This window comes from Caloenas nicobarica, chromosome 3 (genome assembly GCF_036013445.1).
Source record: "Caloenas nicobarica isolate bCalNic1 chromosome 3, bCalNic1.hap1, whole genome shotgun sequence".
Classification (NCBI taxonomy): Eukaryota; Metazoa; Chordata; class Aves; order Columbiformes; family Columbidae; genus Caloenas; species Caloenas nicobarica.
Genome location: NC_088247.1, coordinates 22,452,541 through 22,476,743, shown reverse-complemented (window position 1 = coordinate 22,476,743; position 24,203 = coordinate 22,452,541). Strand labels below are relative to the sequence as shown.

At 39.0% G+C, this 24,203-nt stretch overlaps 1 protein-coding gene across 6 annotated transcripts in view; it reads right to left on the bottom strand.

Moving 5' to 3' along the window:
* ARHGEF10 (Rho guanine nucleotide exchange factor 10) overlaps positions 1–24,203 on the bottom strand; it is a 118,358-nt gene that overhangs the window by 24,204 nt on the left and 69,951 nt on the right. For all 6 annotated transcript variants that reach the window (XM_065630650.1, XM_065630652.1, XM_065630655.1 and 3 more), the window contains 7 exons: positions 14,500–14,615; positions 12,740–12,867; positions 12,155–12,255; positions 10,756–10,877; positions 7,202–7,288; positions 5,623–5,846; positions 4,266–4,423 (listed from right to left, as the gene is read on the bottom strand). In XM_065630650.1, coding sequence (XP_065486722.1) covers positions 4,266–4,423; positions 5,623–5,846; positions 7,202–7,288; positions 10,756–10,877; positions 12,155–12,255; positions 12,740–12,867; positions 14,500–14,615 — 936 coding nt within the window. The remainder of the gene's footprint in view (positions 1–4,265; positions 4,424–5,622; positions 5,847–7,201; positions 7,289–10,755; positions 10,878–12,154; positions 12,256–12,739; positions 12,868–14,499; positions 14,616–24,203) is intronic.

The following is a 24,203-nucleotide window of genomic DNA, read 5'->3' as shown; positions in this document are numbered from 1 at the left end:
ATGTCCTGTGCTAAACATGCCTATAGTCATTTTTTCCTATATATGCAACAATTCTTCATGCTAAATAGCTGACAGAGCTCTACCTAAAATTATAGAGAAGGGTGGTGCTGGAAGTCTCAGCGTGAGATATGTGAATAAGACTGACAGCAATGTTGACATATTTCTGATAACAAGTATTGGGAGATACTGCTAACAGTGATAACACAGTCAAGACAGAAGTATTTATTTCTTTTTCAATATCACTGCTCTAGTCCTCTCCAAAACAGCTTAATACTTTGCCTTGCTTTTCACAGCAATACCTCTCAGCACATCCACTTCAAGTGGCCTTCACACTCCAGAACCGCACTCTTCAGACACACTGGGGCAGCGCGTGGATCCACTCAAGCTCTGAAGTCTGACATCTGTGCTTTACATTCCACGTATTCCTCCTTCCCTGCTTTTGTCAAAGTATGCAATTATCTTGCAAAATTGATCAAGGTATCTTGCTAATGAACTGATCTGCTGCCTCTTCACTGTTGTAATTGTTTCACCTTACTCTCACATTTCTTGTCAGATTTGGTCCTTTTCCTTGATATTAAGCCTCTGAAAGTGATCACTGATTCGTGTCATGAGGCCTCTTCAGATAGGTAAGTCATCAAAACTCTTGACCAACTTCAGAGCTGCCTAAGTTTTTAGCAGCAAAGTCTCTCCGAAGAACGCCAACTTCTGTTCTGTGCATGGCCAGAATTCTTGTTCTCTAGGCTGAACAGTCCCAGCTCTCTCAGCTTTTCCTCACAGAGATGATGCTCCAGTGCCTTCATCACCTCAATGGCCCTGTGCTGGACTCTCTCCAGTATGTCCATGTGTTCTCCAGGAGAGGCTCCAAGGGCTCACTGCGGGTGCGGTACCTTCACCAAATTCTTTCTGAAACCACTAATACATTAATTCTTCTACTCTTTGCCACAATCGTTCTGAGTTTTTATTTTCTTTTTCCCGTTTCTCTCCATACTCTTTACAGGACTTTATGGAAAGGAAATGTATATCAATGTCTAGAAGAAAGGAAGTAGCTGGAACCGATGCCAGTGTATCAGGAACAATACACCTATATTATACAAAGTTTGTGATTTCCCTTTCCTAAGATGCTTTTGTGAGTGGAAGTCAAACACGCGCTGACCTTTTTTGCTATTACATCACTCAGAAAACACATCTGCTGGGCCGTCTGCAATCATCACAAAGGGGTCTTGTTATGTTTCTTTAAACAAAGACAATACAATGTACTTTTTCCTTAACCTCATCTAGAAGTGTTTTGCCTGGAAATATTCCTAATAATTCAGTCTGAAACAAACACTAAATACACAATATTTCAGACTGATAAATGTGCAAAAGATAATAGCCCTGTAAACTGCATCGCTACCATTGCTATATGTAACAGCATTTAATGCATTAGCTGTTTCACAGTTCCCCAAACTAGTCTTCTCACCCACATAAAATTAATTATTATTAAGGATAATTGTTAGGGCTCCTATTTTTAGGATTAACATATTAGCTGACCTACATCCTAGTCCTTCTGTGACATTTTCACAGACCACGTTAAGTCACATTTAAGAACTGAGTAGATTCTACGATATCAGCGCCCCATTGACTTTGCTTTTACTTTATTTTCAAATACATTCAAGCTCAAGTACTTTTTAACTCGTAAGTGAAAATACACAGATACAGAAGTATCTCAGTAAAACACTACTACCCTCCATAAAGGAAGCCTCACTAGGCACCTTCAACCCTACCATTAATGTGGCACGTGTTCCTTGGTTTATTATACATAGCTGTTCTCAGTTTCCAATTTGAATTACTTCAAGACAAGACTTTCTGCAGCCAGAGCACACTCTGGATGCTGTCGATCTGACAAAGTTCTCTTGTGAAAAAAATCAGGAAAGAGCACTTGCTGTTTCTAAACAAGTTGGATATTTACATGAATTAAGTAATCTGAAAACAAAAGAAATTAGAGCTATTTGGTTACTGAACACCAAACGGCTGAAGTTATGGGTCTTCGACGACACACATAAAGATATCGAGCTTCAGTGGCTGAACTGATCCAACTTCCCTTTCTGCCCATAGAGGAAGAGACAAGGATCCTGACTCTAACGTGGACTGCAAGGTGGATTTTCATCCTAGAAGAAAGATTACCTCTTCTCATTCATGGAGGCCTGCAACAGGCTGCACAACAATGTCAACCGTGCATCCCATCTCATTTGTCCTTCTCAGGCTTCAAATCAAGATGTCTTGTAATGCAGTGACCATATTTCATGTTCACTTCTAAATCTTCATCTCCTTTATGCGGCTAGACCAAAACCCAAGCTTGAAGTGCATGGCTGGAAAGTAGCTCCCTCTGTAGAACAGACTTGACCCTGATGAGTTGCACAAAGCTCTTTGGAGGCTGCATTCCCCCTCCCTCCCGTTTCACCACTTGGATTCCTTTGTTTGGTAAAATAGGTCAGTGCTCATAAAAACACCCCTCCAGGGCTAATGCCTCACATGACCACAGCAGCCAGCCATTATATAAGGAATATGAAAGCTAACATGGGGGCAGCTGATTCACACAACTTTCATGAGGCACAGAGAACTGAAATCACACAGACCAAGCTGTAAGGGAAAGGGCTACAAGTTGAGTCAGAAAAAAATGAATGTGTATTTCCCATCTCAGAGCTTCAGCCATCCCGAAATAGACTGCGACAGGCTCTATGAATGTTAGGTACACAGAACTGGTGTTTTCCGAGGAAGATAAACAGGGGATGCTATGATCCCAGTTAATACAACATCACCTCCAGCTCAGAACAGAGCTCAGTCTGCTTTACAGCTCTGCCCCATCCTTAATACCCTCTGTAAATATGTAACCCACACATCCTTTCTTACCTATGCTGCCAAGGGTGCCACTCGTGTTTTTGAAGGGGTCTTTTCTGGAAGAACTTCAGTGACAAAAATTGCAGTCTTAAACAGCTTAAATACACCAGCCACTTTCAGAGAAGATGACAGATTGACTTACTACCCCACCCAGGTACACAAAGAAACTGAAATATCAAAAATGATGTTACAAGACTAGGATCAAGGTCTCACTCCTGTGCCTCCAAAACAAAGAAAAAATGCTATTCGGTGGCAAAAAAATAAATACATATTTTTTAAAGGGAACCGAAATCTTGCATTTGTCTTCAGATAAGAGACAACAGCTAAACAGGAAGCCCACTGGCTTGAAGATGACAACTGGCGAAAGAAAATCTCTTTCCCAACACATTTTTCAGATTCTTTGTTGCTTGAAAGAATAAAAAAAATGCACCCTGTACCTTTCTCAGACTAAGTCTTTATATCATCTAACACTGGACACATAATTTGTTCCAAGATTCAAGACACTGAGCTTGGCTCCTTAGAGGCTGACAGGATTTAGTATAGTGCTATAATACACAAATGCAACTGCACTATTTACAGGACCCAACTCATTAGAGGAGTATGACAACCATCATCATGCAGCTCACACTAATAAGGTTCACCAGATCTCTGCTGGCTCTGTACTTTGGTAGTTTAGGTGTCTCTGTGCTAACAGCTCACTCAAAACCTCAGATGCCAAACTTTGAGGAAAGCCTTGCTGATTTTGAACTAAATGAACTCTACAAGTATGCAGTACTGCAGGAAAGTTAGTGAGACGTCCTGGAAGTACATGAGGAAGCACCCAAACCAGCTCTGGAGAAGACAGTTCTAGTTCAGAAATATCACCTGGGATTCTCTTTTATTCCAATAATTTTGGCAATTACCTAGCTAGATACAAAACAACCAACTGTGATGCTTATGGAAAAAGGAGTCTAACTGAGAAATATATGAGCTGCACACATAGGAAAGACTTCTCGTATCTGTACAGTGAAAATGAAGTTGTCATTTCAAATACTGGGTAGTTGTGTGGAATTAGCATTGTGCTGCGTAAAATACAGTATACTGCCTGTTGTCAAAAACTTCTGGACTCTTGTAACACTGGAGACCTTGGGGTTTAAGCTAATGGGTATAAATCAGTTTTCATATGTACTGTATGGTAAAGTGGGAACAGTATCAAAATATCTACTATCCTTCAAAAAGAGAAAACAAGGTATGAAAAGTCTTTTCAGAAGCACTGAGAAGTATAGTAATCTTACTCCAGCAGTTTTACAGAGAATTTTCGGAAAATGTAATAGTGGAAAACTACATCCGCCAAAATATACTGACATGTGAGTTCCTCAGGATGTTATTAAATCATATCAGTACATTACCTTCTGCTATTGTGTAGATTGAGATGTTTCCATTTACCAAGCCAGCAAACAAGTATTGAGACATATATGTTAAGCTCATAACAGTTGATTTTTCAGGAGTGAAGAAGTGTTGAAGTCGAATTTTCTTTGAGCCTTGGCAACTTTTGTAAACAGAAATACTAGAAAAAGAAACAAGAAAAAAAGAAACCTGTGAAAATGCTTTATTTAGTTCTTATTAGAATTAGGTTTAGATCAAAACACTGGAGGGAGGAAGCGGGGGGAAGATTTTTCTCCTTCCATGCATAGGAAGACAATTATGGAAAGGAATATCTTGACTCTCCAAAATGTCTGTGTAGACAGTCTGCAATTACTTAGCATTGCCATATGACACCACTTTTCATTTTATCTTCTCTGGAGAAACACTTATCCAAAAAAGAGACATAAAAGTTGTGCTCACAGTCCTTATTATGAGTTTATCCAAAACTTTCTATTAGTTTAAAAAAAAAAAAAAAAAAAAAAGAGAAAGAAAAAAAAGATTAAGCATTACCTGGAGAACTAAGGAAAAGAGAAGAAAAAACTCACTACCAGACATAAGTTACACGTAAAATTCCCATCATTCCTACAGGTGATTACCATGGGTATGTTAGGAATACTGAATAATTAAATTTAGAATTAATTGCACTTCACAAATAAAGATAATCAGTACAGTTCGATGTTGGAATTTCTGGAAACATAGCATTTTCCTTGGAGAATTTTTTTCTCCTTCATCTATTCTGGTTAGAAACTCCTTCAAAAAAATCACATGTAGTCACATACTTTTATGCCATCACTAGTTACAACAAGATCTGTTTGCTTACAGACTCATACATTTAGAAAATGTAGCTTTGTTTTTCAATATAAATCAAGTGATGCCTCAGTATGGTCATCAGGTCAAACAGAGCAAAATAATTGATGTCAACTGTAAACAGAAATAGTATTTATTCGCATGACAAGTCCTGCACAATATCACACTGTAGAAGGTCAATGGGTTCCTCATTTAACACTTCATCATTCTGAAAATTTTCCAATACCTAAAGATTATGTTGTAACATTACAAAAGTAATACTTATATTTTTCAGACATGATGTATGATGAATAAATTCTCTTTCATCAAAGACTCATGTTATTTTAATTTCAAATACTACATACTGTATTTTAATATCATGTGGAGTGTATTTTCTCCTTGATTTAGGTATAAAGGATAAGTTGAGGTCACTGGGTATTCACGGATACTTTTTTTAAAAGAAAACATTTTCTTGGAAGTATCTCACACAATTTTGCTATAGAATAGTAAACCTAATGAATAAATCATACATAGTACACTAAAAATGAGAATCACCTTCCTTCTTCCATGCCAAGGCAAATAGTAGGCACATTAGAAGCTTTTGCAAGAACATTTTCAGAGTCAAAAGCCTTATTCTGCTCTTTCATTTTCTCCTCCTCTGGTATGTAGACCATGCAGAGAATTCGTGATTCCACATTGAAGCACTCAATAACCTTGGGGCCGGAGCTTTGAAATGAGACTATTGCAATCTGGCCCATCTGATTAGTACAACTGCCAATCTGAATTGGAAAGAAGAAACAAACACAAAAAGATCAAGACTGACACCTGTCTCCAGGAAGATCAGCATTAACAAGAAAAAAATGACTGGAATGGTAACTGAAGAGTGCATCTCAAGTTATATGTGTGAATATGAGGTTTTCATGCATTAAGACATAAACAAGAAAATAATTCAGCACAAATACAAGAGATTTCAAAACATTATATACCCTGGTATACTCACAAAATCAGTTCTTTTGTTTTTGAAAGGAGGAATATTATGGCCTGCTCTGACGTCTGACTCATATGTATATACATAATGTAATGCAATTACAATAAGTACCTGTGCAATAAATTGTTCTAGTAACTGGTGTTCTAAGTTATCTCAGATTCTTTAAAACAGATAACATGGCTGAGGCCTGTCTGTTGCACAGTAACAGGTATACAAATAAATGCTCTGTCCCAACAGAAAGAGGGATTATTAATATAATCCTTTTTGTAAAGTTCCTGATACAGAATCCTAGGCTTCTCCCTGATCCAGAACTAAATATCATCAATATGTCCACAAATCTCTACATTGTAGGGACCTGAGAAGAGTAAAAAACAAATGTCTGCCCAAGGAGCAATAAGTGTTTTTATTTAGTAACTCTTTATGTTTACATGAAATGAAAAAACATAGCAAGTAGAAAAAAATAAAACATTTTGTGGCAGTATAAAGATTTTATTGGCATATATTTGTGATGACTTTTTACAAATAGCAAAGACAAAAAAATTCTATGGGTCACTTGAAGACCACCACTGACAAAAGGTATTCCTAACTTCCACTTTTAATTCACAAGGGTTCTCTTAAAATTTCAGTATTGTAGTAAGAAGAAAAGTTACTGAAATAATTAGCTTTAAAAAAAGTATTGGCTATCTCACTTAAGTCTGCTGGAATATCTACATATTTGAGGTCATAACAATATGCCAGAATAGGGTTTTTTTTTTCCTCTGCACAGACTTAAACAGATTATTTATGGCTAAAACATTTTTAAAATATGGAAACAGACAATAGGACAGTGTGAGCTCATATGGGTTTTAGCAGCCCTCATTATGAATTAGCACATAACTCCTGAATGTGCTCAGCACTTTGGAATTTGTTCTGTGCCACACTAACAAATCACACACACATAAGTGACACCCTACAGAGAACAGCAAAATCACATGGCCAGAACTACTAGCTAGCCTTTATAGACATCTATGTTAAAACAAACAAAACCCAAAAAGAACAAAAACAACTCAAAATTTATTTCAGATCCATACCCTGCTGCGAGTCATAAAAAACAATGCAAAGAAACAGCAGACAACCCACTTTTTAGCTTTTAAAGATGACACTTACCCAAAGGAAACCATGTTCCACGGCACAGGAATCTGACTCCGTCTCACCAGGGAGGTATGGTTCAGGATTGTAAGCAGCACATTCAATCTTTGAAAAAGTAAAAGAGAGCACTTGCCACATTAAAAAGATATGCCAGTTTCTGCCTAATTTAGTCTGTAATTAACTAAATTGTGTAACGATATCAAAGAGTCACAGAAGGCAAGAAGTCAGTTTAGTCTGTCCAGCTTCCCATGGGCAGAGTCAGCTGCACATGTCTTGCTCCTGACACATTCCTTATCTATGCTCTTACAGATAAAGCCAAAGAGTAAAATTTTTCTATCTGATCTGCTCAAATGCTTCCTGACCTTTAAGTTTTCCCAAATACCCAACTTAACATCATGCTCACTGTAATCGTTGGCCTGTTACTCTTCATCTCAGCCAGCAGGTACTTCCTTCCCTTCTGCAGTGCCTTTTACATGTAAAGCTTATGTATGTCATGACCATGCCCAAGTCTTCCCTTCATTAGGCTAAATTAACATTATCACTTAATAAATTTTCTAAAAATCAAAATAATATTTTTTTGTTTTAAAATTCTTTATTATCACTTTTCAAACCGGCATCTCTCAAGCAGTTATATCCGCTCCCCATACTTGAGAATGCAGAACTTTCTCACCTGAACATGCTATTCTAGCAGAGCTGCTAGAAGCACTGCATCATGATTACTTGTTTCCCATTGATTATTTGCTCTTTGTAACAATATTACATTCTTAACCAATCCTTAGCTTGCTGGTCTAATAAAGATAACTTTTGCAGACTTTCCGCTCAACCATCTCCACGATGTGTACTTGTAAAGCTGTCTGCTTCTCCCTGAGCACACCATGGGGCTGTCCTACTGACCGTCATCCCTTTTTTCTTTCTCCCCATTCAATTGTTTCTCCAGGTGCTTTACTCATTTTGAATGCAACAGTATCATCCATAATACTTCTATTCCCTCGCAACTTCATGTCATCATGTTACTGTCAGTAAATTAATAACTCTACTCATGATTTTATTATGCAGGCCATTTGAGAAAAACCTGAAAGCTACAGACTCACAATCTATATTTAAGTCCATTCCAACTCTGAAAAATCATTCAAGCACCAGGGCTCTGACAAGAAGCATTTTTATGAGCAGTCATGGAGTTCTCTTTTCCTTAATTTCCTGAATGTCCATTGCAGAGCTCACTAAAGCTTATGTAAACACTTTAAAACATATAAAAGCACTTAATAACCTTGTAGAGAATAAAAAGGTTCCTGATGAAGTGTGATACTACATTTTTAGACAAGATTGTCTATAATTCACACTAATGTTCTCATCTCAGCCACAAACGTCATTAGGATTGTATTGCAGTACTAGAGATAAATTGTTTAGTACTAACTTAGACAACTTCTCCATAAGCTGACAAAAACTCCTCACTACAGCGAATAACTAAAAAAGGAAGCAATCAGGTGTAAGTTAGAGTTGTAAATTCCCAGTTTACTTCATTTTCAAAAGTGCAAAGATTTTCTCAAATCCCCCTGAAGTAAGCAGGCATCGCCAAGTGATTAGCAGTAGTAAAAGTGTTACGTCTTCAAAGCAATTCGGTATGAGGAGAAAAGATGGAAACTGATAGATGAGAAAAATACAAGCGTTTTTTTTTAAAAAAAAAAAGAAGAGCTATCCATGCCAGTCTTAGCACGTCTCATTTAACACATGCTGAAACTATCTACTTATAATGGTGATTTACAGTAGCTGTGACAGATAAATACACCACTAGGAACAGAAAAGACAGCTTGCATGCTGGGTATTTCTCGGGCTGTTTGTTACATCTCCGTGTTACTTTGCATCTTAGTCAAAACCGATGATGTTTTTCACAGTTAAACCGTGGCAGTTCTGCTCTCAATCTTGATAGAAGCCCTTTGCCTGAGGTGTAAACCTGCTGTGATGGGAGACAGTGTCACAGGCTCCCTGCACTACTGGGCAGCCTGAGCAGCACACAGAGACACAACAAGCAGGGTCAGCCCAGCAAAGCTTCTCTTCCCACCCCAAGCTGTGGCCTGACACTCAAACTGCAGCTGAGGCTGCAGAAAACAACCAATAATACTTAGATCATCTTTTCCAGTAATATCAAGGACTTAGGAGCATCAGGCGTGACAGCTGGGCTCACAGCTGTGTTATCTTTGGGAGCTACAAAACTGGCCAAGTTGACCTGGAGGCTCAGGCAAACACTGCCACACACTGTCTTCTGCTGAGAAGACCAGGGCAAAGACTGTACAAGCAACAGACTTTCCTTTCAAAACAAACAAGTTCTGTTGTAACTCAATTACAGGAGTTGAGCGTGGGCCTTCAAGGGTCCTGGCATGGACCAACGGGACTTAAAACACATAGCCTTTAAGGAAACGTAAATATTTTAAGTTTCTGCAAAAAATTAAACTAGCTTGGCGATTTCACCAGTGGTGAGTTTAGAAAGTATTCAATACAGGCAAAGCAGAGTGTCTAATAAGATAAAGATGTGGTTGTCTGGGAGAATGGGGACTTTCAGTAGACTTTGGCTGCTGTAAACCACAGCTCTGCTCCAAAACCAGTATCATAGGAACAGCTGGATTTAACACTGTTACATATCTCAAATGCGTTTCCAGCTAGCAGCTATTTTCCCTCAACATCCAAGCCTGGGCATTCACATCTGAAGTGAAGCTGCCAGCTAAATGTTCCTCCTGTGTAGGCTGTCCTAGCAACAAGGGTCTGCAGACCTACTGCTTTAAGCAGTACCCATGCAATGATGCTAATTCAATGTTGGTATTCTGGCCATACATACACAGTTTTATCTCCATTAGTGGTTTTGTGCAACACTAACTGATTGATGGTTAATAAAAAATCCTGCTGATGCACAGGAAAAAAAGAAAATTATCCAGCACCCTTCCCTCCCATCTCTTGGTCTAGACACGCTGTACTTATTTTCTATCATTAAAGCCAGCGGTCAATATGACTTCAAACTGACACATTACTTTAGGAAATGAGCCATTAAGACGTTTTTTGTGTCATTGTTCAGAATAGAACTACATTTTCTAAAAGACCCCTTAAAACTGAAATTTTAGAATTATTTTGAAACTATTGCTCTCTGTGCACTAATGAAAATTAAAAAATTAAGGAGAATTCAGTATAGTTCTACCAGTAGAGGACAGCTATCGCAGAGACCAGATTCTTACACTTTGTAAGCTCCAGGTTACTTTGAACTCAAACACACACTTGGAAACCTCAAGACCAACTAAAAGTTCCCAGCAGTTCTGTTTTCACCTGGTGATGAGCTTACATCTGGAAGTAAATGCCATACTACATAAACACTATGTTCCTTAGTGCCTCAAAGACTGCAGTGTTTTGCATTCCTGTGACCCTCCTGAACCTTCTATTGAGAAGGTTCTATTGAGAAATAATAGATGTGAATTTTCTATTGAGAAATAATAGATGTGAATTAATAGATGTATTTACAATATTGTACCCTTCAGCAGTTATATCACATGAGAAAAGTAACTTCGATTTCGTATAACAATTCTGTTCACCTTAAACTCCTGTTGCTTGGCCATCATCACTGGCATGTGTCTAACAAGAAGAGGATGTTTCTCTTTTTTGATTTGATTTCCATCATCTTCTACACAGAACCAACCTAACAGGTTATCCTCCGCTGTAATGGAAAGAACAAACAAACATCCCACAATATTTGCACTGAATAATCACTACAGGAATAGAAAAAAAAATCTGTTAGGATTTGTTAATACCAATCAGGCTGTTCTTATGCCATATATGCATAAATGACAACTTAAAACGATGAGCAAAAATCCAATATAGTTGATTACATAAATACTAATAATGTAAATAACCAAAACAAACAGAAAGAAAAAGATGAAAAAATCCCCCACAAACACCACCGACAACAAAACTAACAGCTTAACACTAGCGAAGTGTTAAGGATGTTCTCTTAATGATCCCGTCAGCAGTTTACTGAAAGAGGAAAAGGCACATCAAACCTCTTCTCAGGCTTTCAGAAATCTGTTTTGCAAATAGCCTTTCTCTGCCTGTATAAGTGACATCACTACCAACTACCACTTATTGTAATTATAAGGATCCTCCTCCTGGAATGATGCAGACATCCATTCTCTCTTGGTTTTGTGGTTTTGCCTGCCTTCAGTGAGATACCAAAAAAGCACTGTGTTTTGAAGATGTGCTGGTGAAACTCGCTTTCTAGCAAGTGCATATCCTCAATGTTTCTCCACTTAGGCATTCGAAATCCCATGTATCTTTGGAAACCTTTGCCCCATGCAAACACAGGAGACTAATAACATCACAGGACAGCAAATTCTTCATTGCTCTCACTTAGGCCAGGTTTGTTTGTGCTAATCCCTCCATTGAAGACCGCAGATTTATGTTAAAAAAACACCTCCCCAAAAAACCTTGAGTTTTACATAGCCAACTATAGAAATATTGCATTATATTAAAACCACACCCAAAGCTTATTTCATTCTCAGAAAGCTAAACAAATAAACTCAACAGCTTTACTGATATCTCCTAGCTAAAATCATTCTGAGCTAAAACTGAGAAATTTAAACCTGAAGTTCAAAGTTCAAAAGATCTGATGAAATTAAAGTGTAACACAGTAACTTCCTCACCTGTCTCTGCTGTAGTGTATCTCACTCTTATTTATTTAGACATAACAATTAGTAATGTTTATCACAGACTTCATTAAAATGCTGTAGAAATTATATTCTTTCATAATGAAACCCCCATCCTATCCATAACATCATTGCTTTGTAGAGATACACAATCACTACTATGTACTGTATTGCAGTTTTAACATCTGCAAATAGATTTTCACAATCATTTTTCAAATAAAAATAAAAATAATTACACTCAACATTGAGAGCTACCTGAACTTGATAGGAAATTTAAGTAACTAAGAATTACCAAGGGCCAGTTTAGCCATTTGTAAATTGTTGATCCAAGACTGTTTGATGGCAGGGGTAAATGTGTTGAACACAGCTGTAAAGAAAGTGGGCCGCCCAGACCTGCAAGACAAAAACCACACCACTCTAAATGCATTGAGTATGAGATACCGTCAAGGTTAGAGATGTCAAGCAAGATGAAATTTCATTATTTTCTAATACTCAGACAAAGACACAGCTATGATATAAGCATGCAGCCTGTGATATGGCATATGCCCATCTTCCTACACTTTATGTGAAATGGTACGATGAGAACACCCTCCTTGCTGAAGCAACATAACTAGGGCTGTTCCCCGCTAGCTACCTCTGCTGCGGTTCCTCTCTTGCTTCTTGCATCTGGAACACAGAGCTGTGGAATGGGAGAAAAACTACAACACTGCCCTGGAACATGCAAGTTCCCAGCCTGGTGGCATGGGAGCAGAAGTCAGAGGCTAGCTATGGAGACAGAAGAGGCGGAAAAGCTACAGATTCCCAAATCATCCCTGGTACATCTATGCCCAATACATAAACTCGTTTAGAAAGTTTCGTAATCAAGTTTACTACTGACTTGTCCTGTTTTCCTGGAAGTTGCAGCTGAATTCTACAGCGATCTGCCGCTCTGATTTCATCTTCTTTTTTCAAAATCAGTTTTTGTAAACCTGAGGTCCAGTCATGGGCTACAGATTGGTTTAAGTTCTGAAAAATTAAAAAAGCTAAGATTCAGCGCCAGCCTACTGGCCTATTTCCAACAGGCTAACTAAGGTGATCTCTGCATGTAACAAACATTCCTGGCACCTGGCCCTCAATTAGTCCACATTTTAATCATAGATAATCTAGCCACATTTGTAAACACATTTCCAAAATATCTGTAAAAAAATTGCTGACATATTCTATCTGGTGATTTAATCTCACATTGCTTAGAGTTTGATGATACACAAATGACATTCCCAAGCATTTGTCAGATTAAGAAACGCAAATTTGCATCAGGTGTACACACAACCCCTTTGTTTCAATGAGTAGTTATACAGAACCCACAAATTCTGTTTCTGAAGAAAATCTCACGAAAATATCTGCAAATAATACTGCCAATATGTTTTTGTTCGTATCTTTGAGCTAAAATGTTTACAGAGCCATCATGAAAGATGTCTTTGTGGCTGCAAGCTGAGTGTTTGGTAACAGAGGGTAAAAGCCCACCTGAGCGACACTTAAAGCATCAATAGTAATGAGTCTTCATACACAGAAGTACAATGATTTTCCACAGTCAGAATTTTATGAAAATTGAAGTCTTTTTCAAAATAGACAAGATGACCTCATTCCTCAAATAAACTCTTCTAATTATCTTTGCCATCTCTACCTGGAAACATTGACTGACTTTTAAATTTTCAAACTGTCGTTAGCTCTGACTAGAAGTACAGGCAGAAAGGTTTTGTATATGTTAACAGGTGAGTTTCTTATGGCATCTGTGATACACACATTAACAATAATGCAGCTGAAATTCACCTTCAAATGCTTGTGAAATTTTGTCCAAAAGTACTTTTTCCATAAAATTCCTTCACAGTGTGCATTTTCACAAAAGGCTATGTTTTATTTATATTCCTTGACTCTGAAGCCAAGATATCCCCAGAGAAATTCAGTTTTCAGATATGTATTCACACACACAAGTATATATTCACAGCCTTTAAGGTGGCAGGTAGGAGTCAAAAATTGTGCCTAAGCATACAGAAAGCATATAAAACAAAAGGTAAAACGCAAATTTTTTTTAAGTCTTAAGACTGTGGAGAACTCATTCTGAAATTCACTGTTAAAGTACTACATCTGTTTGTGGGAATACAAACTAAACAAAAGGGATGTGAACAAAGCCAAACAAATTACTTCCAAAACTCCTCTGAAAATCCTTTTATATTTTTGTAATCTGCACTCAGTTTTAATTACAGCTCTCCCCGAAAGCCAGGATTATGAGCTCAGATGGGCATCAAGAGGTTCCTCCAAACAACCATCCTCCTACTGCCTTGTCTAACTGCAAGAATCCAATTCTTAAGATCAAAATGCAATTCTGTTTCCATATAAGCTTATCGGCTACTGAGCAAATGCAGACACTTGTAGTATCCACCTACACTTAAAAACAATAAAGAAAAACAAGATTAGAAGACAGCCGTAATCTAGTTATAACACTACACAGTTAACAGTAAATGAATTACTTGAGGTTAAAATTATTACATTATTTACAGAGAATGCTAAAGAACATCTTGCACAGATTCTAGGGAGAGACAATTATGCTACTTTACAACAGGAACATGTTTGAAAAATAAATCCAGCTTTGTTTATTACCTGATAGTTTCCTTTAAGGCTGCCTATTAATTGACTAATTTGACCAACTACATTCAAGTCATGCAAAAGGTTCTGCAGATCATGGTACAGTTGCCCTGGTCCCATATAGAGCTTGTCTAAAATAAATAAAAACATAAGGTTATGTATAATAAAAAGATGTCACTCTCAGTCAAAAGAGGAAAGCATGATAAATATAACAGTATTAAAATATATTGCTATTTCTTAACACTATGAAAAATCAAGTTTATTGAAATTGGCGACACTCTCTCTAGATGGTAAAAACAACTAATGCAGCAGTGTGCACCTAGGGTCTTCATTACTTCTGAAAATCAGAGTGGTTTATTTACACATACATCATCAATATTTCATTTTGCTGCCCCAGGTGCTTTAAATGTCCCTGCAGACAGATAATTATGAAGTGCTTCCCCAGAAATTATAGCCATGTTACCATATATCAGCTTTGTATGTAGAGGTGCTACCATAGGCATTTCCTTTTAGCTCACCTTATCACTCCTTCTGTAGTTACAATTAAGATTCCAGTTTGTTCATCTGCTATGATGGAGAGCATTGTGTGTAGTTTTAATAAGCACGCACTACAACTAAGACAAATACCAAAGCTTCACTGTCCCCAAAAATCTCTCACTGAGATGGCAGTTTTGCTTCGCACCAAGCAGCAGACTTGCTGTTACACCTTAGATCCTTCCTGCAGCTTGCTTTTGGTCACATGACAAAGCCAAAAAAAAATATTTATAGCTTTCACTACAATGGCCTAAGACTCAAAATTTGTTTAATCAATCACAGGACAGTTCTGGATCATACATCCATATCTTAAGCCTAACATGAGCCTTCAATTTCACTGAACCACTTGAAATTTTATTGCAAACATGGCTAAGTGAACAAAGGATCTACTATGAAATCATAAACAAATCTTAACAGCAGCAGAAATATTTTGGCCTAACCATGGATAAGTACATATGTTTATAAAACAACACTGACTGAGAAAAGTATTCTGATTGGTAGGATCAGGTGTCTATTTAAAGGCACAAAGCTTGCAAAGTCCTGCTAACACCCTGACTCCCAGACTCTATGTCAGGAGCAGGACGGCTACACAGCTCTTGTGGAAACAACACTCCCTCTCTCCCCAAAACAGCCACACTGGCTCACACAGGGTCAGCATGTTTCCCTTGGGCTGAATGACAGGCACCAGGCTGGGTCACTTTTCCGGGAAGCCCCTGCAGATTATTTAACTCACGCAATGCAGTATCCAAACTACGGATCCTTCACCCTCAACCACAGCTTTGGAAGCTGGTCTGCGGGCAGCAAACTCCCCTGAAGCATAAGGATTTTCAACCCTGCGTTGGCAAGAACACGATCTAAATATAATGCTGGCTACCGGCTCTGCAGACAGGTCAGGAGCAGGGACAGGAGCCGTGCCACCTGCTCCAGCTGCAGGGACAGTCTGGTTGGAGGCCTGTATCTAGTGGAGTCCCTCAAGGGTCAGTTCTGGGACCAATACTGTTCAATATATTGATCAGTGACTTGGATGAGGGAAGAGAGTGCACTGCCAGCAAGTTTGCTGATGACACCAAGCTGGGAGGAGTGGCTGACATGCCAGAGGGCTGTGCTGCCATCCAGCGAGATCCGGACAGGCTGGAGAGTTGGGCGGGGAAAAATTTAATGAAATATAACAAGGGAAAGTGCAGAGTCTTGCATCTGGGCAGGAACAACCCCAGGTTCCAGTACACGTTGGGGAATGACCTATTAGAGAGCAGTGTAGGGGAAAGGGACCTGGGGGTCCTGGTGGACAGCAGGATGACCATGAGCCAGCACTGTGCCCTTGTGGCCAAGAAGGCCAATGGCATCCTGGGGTGTATTAGAAGGGGGGTGGTTAGTAGGTCGAGAGAGGTTCTCCTCCCCCTCTACTCTGGTGAGATCGCATCTGGAATATTGTGTCCAGTTCTGGGCCCCTCAGTTCAAGAAGGACAGGGAACTGCTGGAGAGAGTCCAGCGCAGGGCCACGAAGATGATGAAGGGAGTGGAGCATCTCCCTTATGAGGAAAGGCTGAGGGAGCTGGGGCTCTTTAGCTTGGAGGAGACTGAGGGGTGACCTCATTAATGTTTATAAATACGTAAAGGGTGAGTGTCACGAGGATGGAGCCAGGCTCTTCTCGGTGACAACCAACAGTAAGACAAGGGGTAATGGGTTCAAGCTGGAACACAGGAGGTTCCACTTCACGGTGAGGGTGACAGACACTGGAACAGGCTGCCCAGGGGGGTTGTGGAGTCTCCTTCTCTGGAGACATTCAAACCCGCCTGGACGCCTTCCTGTGTAACCTCATCTGGGTGTTCCTGCTCTGGCGGGGGGATTGGACTAGATGATCTTTCGAGGTCCCTTCCAATCCCCAACATTCTGTGATTCTGTGGACATCATGCGGCTGCCAGCTGAGACACCGCCAGCACCTCCCTCCCCTGGGTCTGCTACGGGGACACAACAAACCCAACATGAAGCTACTAAGAATAGCATAATCCACAATAAACTTGAAAATAAATATGCACAAGACAAGTCTTCTTAAATCAATCCTATAGTCTCAGTTATGTATAAAAATAACTATTTTCTAAAGACATTTTCCTATTTGGAGGCATCATACAGATTGAGGCCACTATTGGATACTTATCTTTAACGTCATTCACTATATTAAGCTAGGAGACTGCCTTAAGCCTTAAAGGGCATAAAATTTCAAGGCTCAAGGAAAATGTTAAGGGTTGCTTTGTCTCTGAATTTTCACCTTCACTGCATGAAAATGCAACATAAACCCAAGATATTGCACATTCCTATAAAATTTCTTATTATTCTCTTGCCTTTAAATCTTCTGGTAATTTGAATCAATGAAAGGATTTCTGTGTATTGCCCTTGAGCACTTAACAGAGGAAGACTGCACTTACTACTGTTTGTCCAGCCACGGAAAGATGCAACTTTCATCCACTCTTATTTGCCTGTTCTGAATGCTAATTAAAAGAACAATCTAGCCTTTCTTACCCTTAAAAAGAAATCAGTGCATAAGAAAAGATCATTACATTTATTGTACACAATGAAAAGAAATTACTGCAAAGTAAGAGTTTTGAGATTACAGTCAGTAGACTATGTTTGCAGATTTTAAAAAAAAAAAAAATTAAACACTTCTTTGGAACTGCAGGCTACATACTTTCATTAAGCTGCATTTTCACTTTCTTCAAACCAAATACCTGGAAAATCAATGTCTGAAATCTGTGAACACTTCTCTCCTTGTATCCTTCTTCTGCTAGCATACACCTTTTTCCTTACTAACATCTACAAAAATTCTAATTTTTTAAGCACCAGAATTGTTAGTTCCTAAATGCATCAAATTGTTGATTTTGATGAGGCTACTTGCAAAGAAAGAGCTGGATTAATAGAAGAAGAATTATTAATAGAAGTTCAGTGAAATCTAGCCAAAAGCCATGATTAATGTGTTGGCACTGTAAAGAACACAAATGAAATAATTCTTGCCCCAAATTTCTGTAACAAAAACATAACTTCTGCAAAACACAATTTAGACTGATTAGAAGTAATTGGCAGTTTAGTTGAGTTTTTGGCAGAAGTCCACTCACCTGTCATTTATGAACTCCACTGCTAAATAAACGAAACTGCTGCACTGAAAAACGTACTACAAATATTTCTGAAATTTATCCCTGTAGGTTTGAACCAAGAGAAAAATTTACCACTACCAGGTCGTGAAAAGCTGAAAGTTTGAGAGGGTTCCCTTGTACAGGATGGATATTTTTACTCAAGTGAACTACCTTTTTTCTAAGTTTTAAAAGCCATGATCGCTCTTTGCAGCTTCATAAAGACACAGTTACCAGACATTTCATTTTATTATTGGAAGCAGGATGGAAAATGGACACTAACCTGCAACATCTAACAGCAGGCATTCAGGCAGCTCTTAGATGCTCTAGGACTTTAACCCATAGTCTTCAATCGAGGCCATAAAGAAAGCTTTAACTACTTACACAGATGGACTTGCCCTGTATAGTGTATACATACTCTTCCTGGAGCTTCATTATGCTCTTACAAATATCCTTGTTCCAGCCTTGGGAATAAGGCATGAATTGAATTTCATGCAATAATTGTCACCTGAGTCGATTTTGTCTGCACCATGAATATTTTATAAGCTTTTAATAAGTCAGGATAAAAAGGATGCAATGAGAGTGTCAAAGCAAATAAACTAACCTGGCATCTGAAATTCTGTCACACAGAAAAACCAAACAGAAGTCATTTTAGGCTCATTCATTAAAGACCACATTCTTAGCACAGGAAAGGAAGCCAAAAAAGCAAATCAATAAATAATTAAAGAGAGCCTGCTTCCATCCTTTGATGTTCTAGAAAAGACAAACAGCCAAATTAAGAAGAAATTTTAATAGTCAACCAAGGACTAGATCAATAGCCACAGCTAATACCACTCTTTCATGGAGGTCCTTAGTGGGTACAAGCTGGAACACAAAAATAACTGGGCTTCTGAGATCAGCAATGATGGACTCATCAGAACAGAGCTCTCCAAGAACTGATCACTTGGTTTGTGTCTGGATAACGAATGACAAGTTACAGCAACTTCATCTCAGAAATGGGTCCTGTGAGGGTTACTCACGGTGTCTTTTAAAATAGGATTAGCTTCTTGGTGGTTAACAAAATGTTGGCTACCAGTTGATCCAGCTGAGAATTGTCTGATGGAGGGTTTCTCCTGGTGAAGTGGGAGGGAGGGCACACTAATCTGTTTGTCAGATGCGTTTCTCAGTTCACAGCCAAAGACTGGCTGCTTCAGCCCACACACATCCCCTGACCATTCGATTGCTGGCTATTTTGGGGTGGGTGTTCACTTTTTTTTTCCTCTACAGAAAGCACTGAAAAACTCTTGGCTTCATTCCAAAGCAGATATGTGCTTTGTTTCTTTTTGTACTTCGAAATGTTTCACAAATGATAAAGCCATTTCCTTCCTGTTTCTAAGCCACTCTTGCAAATTATCAAGCTCCAAAACAACTTATTTTTCCAACATGAAAAAACCCCTCCATAAGTTTAGAGAAGGTTCTCCCCAGCTCTACATATCCTACACATTACAGAGGATGGTGTGCCCAGGCAAGAAAGAGGCAGCGCACTGTAAATTATAACCACATATGCAGCTTTGGAAGCACCATTTTTTTGCATTCCACCTACAGATCAAGGGTGAAACCTTGGCCACATATAAGTTAGCGGGAATTTTTTTCATCAACTCCTTTGTTGCTAAGATTTTACCAGAGGAATTTGTGCATCCCTGCAACAGGCAAGTTTATTGCCGACAACCAGTAATTCATGCAAAATACCTAATTCCTTGCTCAGCATTATTATGAAATATATTCAAGGTTGAAAAGCCCCACAAAACTGCCTCTTGATTTAAAAGGAGGAAAGGAGGCTAAGGTTTAAATTGGTTTTTGCTGCTATGTAAAATTGGTCTGGGAAGATTCTGCTTTTTGTAACAACTGCTCCCAAATCAAGATACATTTGAGTATAAAACTGAATACTTATTTTACCTGCTCATTTCCCAGTGTTACTTTCAGCACCACAGCTTTCAATTCACCATTTTTGCCTGTCTTGAAGTAATTCTTATAATTGAAACAGAAGCAATTTTAGCCCATTTACCTCCAGCCATTTTCAAAGCCTGCAGGAAACTCCCTGGGTGTGGTTAAAGCCAGTTTAACTTGGCTTAGGCAAAATTAGGAGTTGGAAGGTTGTGTATAAATATACACATGCAAGAAAAATATCTGTGGGCTTGTGCTTGGGTGTGGGCAGTGGGGGAGAATAATTCCTCACTGTCACATTTAGAGGATCTCTGTTGTGCTCTGGGATCAGCGAGTAACAGGACGTGAATAAGACTCCCATGGCACTGGAGTTTCCCCCTCTCTGTGCTGCCAGCCTGATGTGCCCCTTCTACCCTCCGCCAGACCCACCTCTGGCCGCTTTGCTGGGGGCACAGCCCGAGCTGCAGCTCTGTCCCTGCATCAGCAGCAGCGGCTGTGATGGGCACTGCTGGGGCGGCCGCTCCCATTCCTCTAAATTTTCAATTCTCACAGGCACCACAAGCATATTGGATTTCACAGACCCAATCACGCCCTATTCTTCCTCCCAAACAACTACTACGGGACACATCTATTTACCACGGTGATTTGTTACTGGTATACATTTGCCAGTAGCTTCTGCTGTGTGCCCCGATTCTCACTTGTGAATTATTATTTTATTACAGATTTATGCTGCTAAAGGGGAAAAAGAAAGTGTTACAATGCCTAGAGTAGATGCAGTCACCTGTAATTTAAACATCTGCTCCTGGGTAAGCAAACCTAACAGCTCTGGTTGGCCCTTTCCATGCTAAACTCCTGTTTATTCCCAATTACGATGATTTTTTTCAAGTAATATGATTATATAAATCCGAATGGTGTGCAAGTAAAATAAAAGCCTCATCCAGCATACTCTCAATATTGCAACTATTCTTGCAAATATTTCTGTACGGCATATCGTGTTAAAGCCAAGGACTCTTATTAGATATACACCTGGGTATTTCTCTTACTGCAAAGTATCTAATCTTGCTAAGATCTGCCTTGAGTATGATTATAGTAATGACCTTTTCCCCACATGGTTCAAAACCATAATCCATCAATATAAATTGCTTTGGAAAACGTCATATTGACATGAAATCAGAACTGATGTGTCATGGACATTCAAAGTCCTTAAAAAGATTACTTTGCTTCCGAGAGACGCGGAACCCTGCAGTCAGACTTGGTGTTACACAAAATAGATGCTCACAAATGCTCACATGTGAAAAACACAACCAAAACTGAGCAAGGCTACAGTTCCGGCGTTATTGAGGGGTAACACAAAATTAATGATACGCTTGAAGGACATGCCAGATTTGAAGACTACTCTGAAAGGCTGGCAGATCCCAAATTTGACTTGCCATTTGCAATCTGGTCTTCGAGGCTGAGCGCATTTGTATTGCTTCCTCCCACTGAGCCATCTGTGTGCATCCAGGCAGCATACTGAAACATCAAGTCTTATGAAGGAAAGAGATTTACAAAAGATTCAATTCTCATCTTGAGCATAAAAATCACCTGGGATGGGGGGAGAGGTTATATATGTGGGAGGTAACTTTTAAAGCTGCTGTGTCTGAGGAAGGCATAACAAACTGGTACTTGTGTAGAATTATGCACTCAGAACAAATAATAGGCCCCTTCCGCAACATTTAAGTCTACATTTAAACCTGAGAAGCTTGTACAGTGTTCTGGAAAGCAAAGCATCGTGATACCTGATGAATTCTTGATCAGTTCATAATAAACTGGACAGATTTCATGAGACTGTTAATGCGTTTAGGTTAAACTATGATGATGCAGCAGTAATACATTTTAAACTACTTAAGTGCAGTCAGAACTGTTCAATTGTTTCATTTTAAATGTCACTTCATTTGTACTGGAAATGTTTCACTGATCTTTTCATCAAGTAACAACAGGATGAGAGCATCCCACTGCTCAGTTTAAGATTCCTGCCATTAAGACAAGAATGGAGACCGAGAGACAATGTTATACCTGAAGTAAAAGAGCTTCCTGTTCTCTGAAGATCTTGAGAATTAAAGAAGGAAAACCAGAAACCATTAATAAGGTCCGAGATTCAATTACCGCAATTGAGGAATTCTTCCCCTACACGTGGTACTGGATACTGCTCCTACAGATACACTGGTATGCAAAACACACAGGACAAATGCCTTACAGCTGCTCTGGGGAAGACATCTTGTCAAACACAGGAAAAACATTCTCCCTACGGAGTTCCTAGTGGAGGTAATTCTCTCAGTGCAAGTAGAAATCGAGACCTTTATATGACATTTTCATACACAAGCGATCTATTTCAGCAACAGATAAACGGAGCTGGCAAAAAGATTATGCATATTTGGAACAGCAGGAACACTGTCATTCATGTAGCAATTGATACTGATGCCCATTGTTAAGTATTATTCCCTTTCCCTTTACAAAACCTTTGCACCAAAACACCTAGCTTTCACTGAAGGGCCGGTGATGAGGATCCCCTGCTGCACTGAAACCTTCTCTTGTACAGAACTTGGCAAACCCAAGCATCAGCTATACACAAGGGAGGCACCTCCGTTCCTCTGATACCTTCTGCCTGGAAATTCTGTATCCGTGTTAAAGCCAGTGACAAAACAGATGAGATTTTGATCTTTAGATGCTGAACTACAAGCTTCTTGCATATCGTGTTATGCAAGCAAAGCCCTTGACAACTCCCCAACACCACCCTCCTCCTATTTGTGTCTTTCCACTTGCTCACTCATGCTGCTCCTGTTTCCATAGACACCTCAGAGAAGCACGTGGGTGGGTTATGTTTTCTGGTTTCTCCTTTATGAAAGCATTTTAATAGCCAACTGGAATTTCAGTAAAATAAAATTTTAAAAAGTAGCCTGTGAATCCAAAATCCTGGTTTAAGACCTAAAGAAACTCACAGGTCAATTTAAAGTTAAAGAGAAAAGGAGACTTTCTGCCTTACCCATGTTTGTCCTTTCACACCAAATCCAACTCATGATCTTTACAGCTGCATGCTCCCAAAAAATCTGAGCTACCATAGCTCAACCCATCTCTCAGGTCCAAATTGCACAAATATCTGGAGAGTCACATCAGTCTTCAGGTTTGGAAATTGAAGTAAATGGTAAATCAGTAACGATCTCAGAAAACGAGAGCTTAGTTAGCAGCCATCACTGAAAAACTGAGCAGCTACTCACAACGTAGCTTTACAGCACAACCTTAAATTAGGTTTAGTAACCTAGTGCAAAAAGCAGCAGCACAACTACATATATAGTATTAAGTGATAAGCAATAAATCCTTGAGATTACTAGAAAACAAACTGTTAAACTAAGACATGGGCTAAGCAAGCCTAATTACCAATACAGTCAGGACATACCATCATCAACCAACATGAGGAGTATTAGCATAAACATGAAATTACATTAATTCAGTCTAATCATACTTTAATCACATAAGCATCTAAAGGTAATCTTTATGAGCTTAATTATTGAATCTGATAATCTGAGCCTCTAAAACTCTTTAATGTATTTATTCTCACTGCCACGCAAGATGGGAATTCTTCAAGTCCTAATCACAGACAAAGAACCGAGTACCACGTGCCATCCAGTATACACAGAGCAGCGCTGGGAAACAAACCTCCCAAGTTTCAACTCTGACAAGGTATTTTTAACATGCTTCACCTCCCTGTCAGCTGTTAATACTTTGCTCTTAGCTGGTAATTACACGAATGCTGAGACCTGTCTTGCTACATGCTCATTGTATCAGATCTGAACACCAAAGAGATGGGTTGCACAAAAGCTACAGTCCATCCACCAAACTGCTTATTCACACAGCTTGATTAATGCAAAGATAAAATCAACGGCTTGCAACTGCAAATACTGAGTAAGGTATTAAATTCATAGTGCTATACCATTTGTGAGTAAAATTATACAATACCAAAGAAACACGAAGCCTCTTGAGAGGGTGAGAAGTAGCTCATACACCGAGAGCACGGCTTCAGGATTATATTTAACTCCAGCTAATCCTGACTACACAGGGAATTTCAGAGATAAAATGCCATAAATATTCTCCCTGCTGACAGA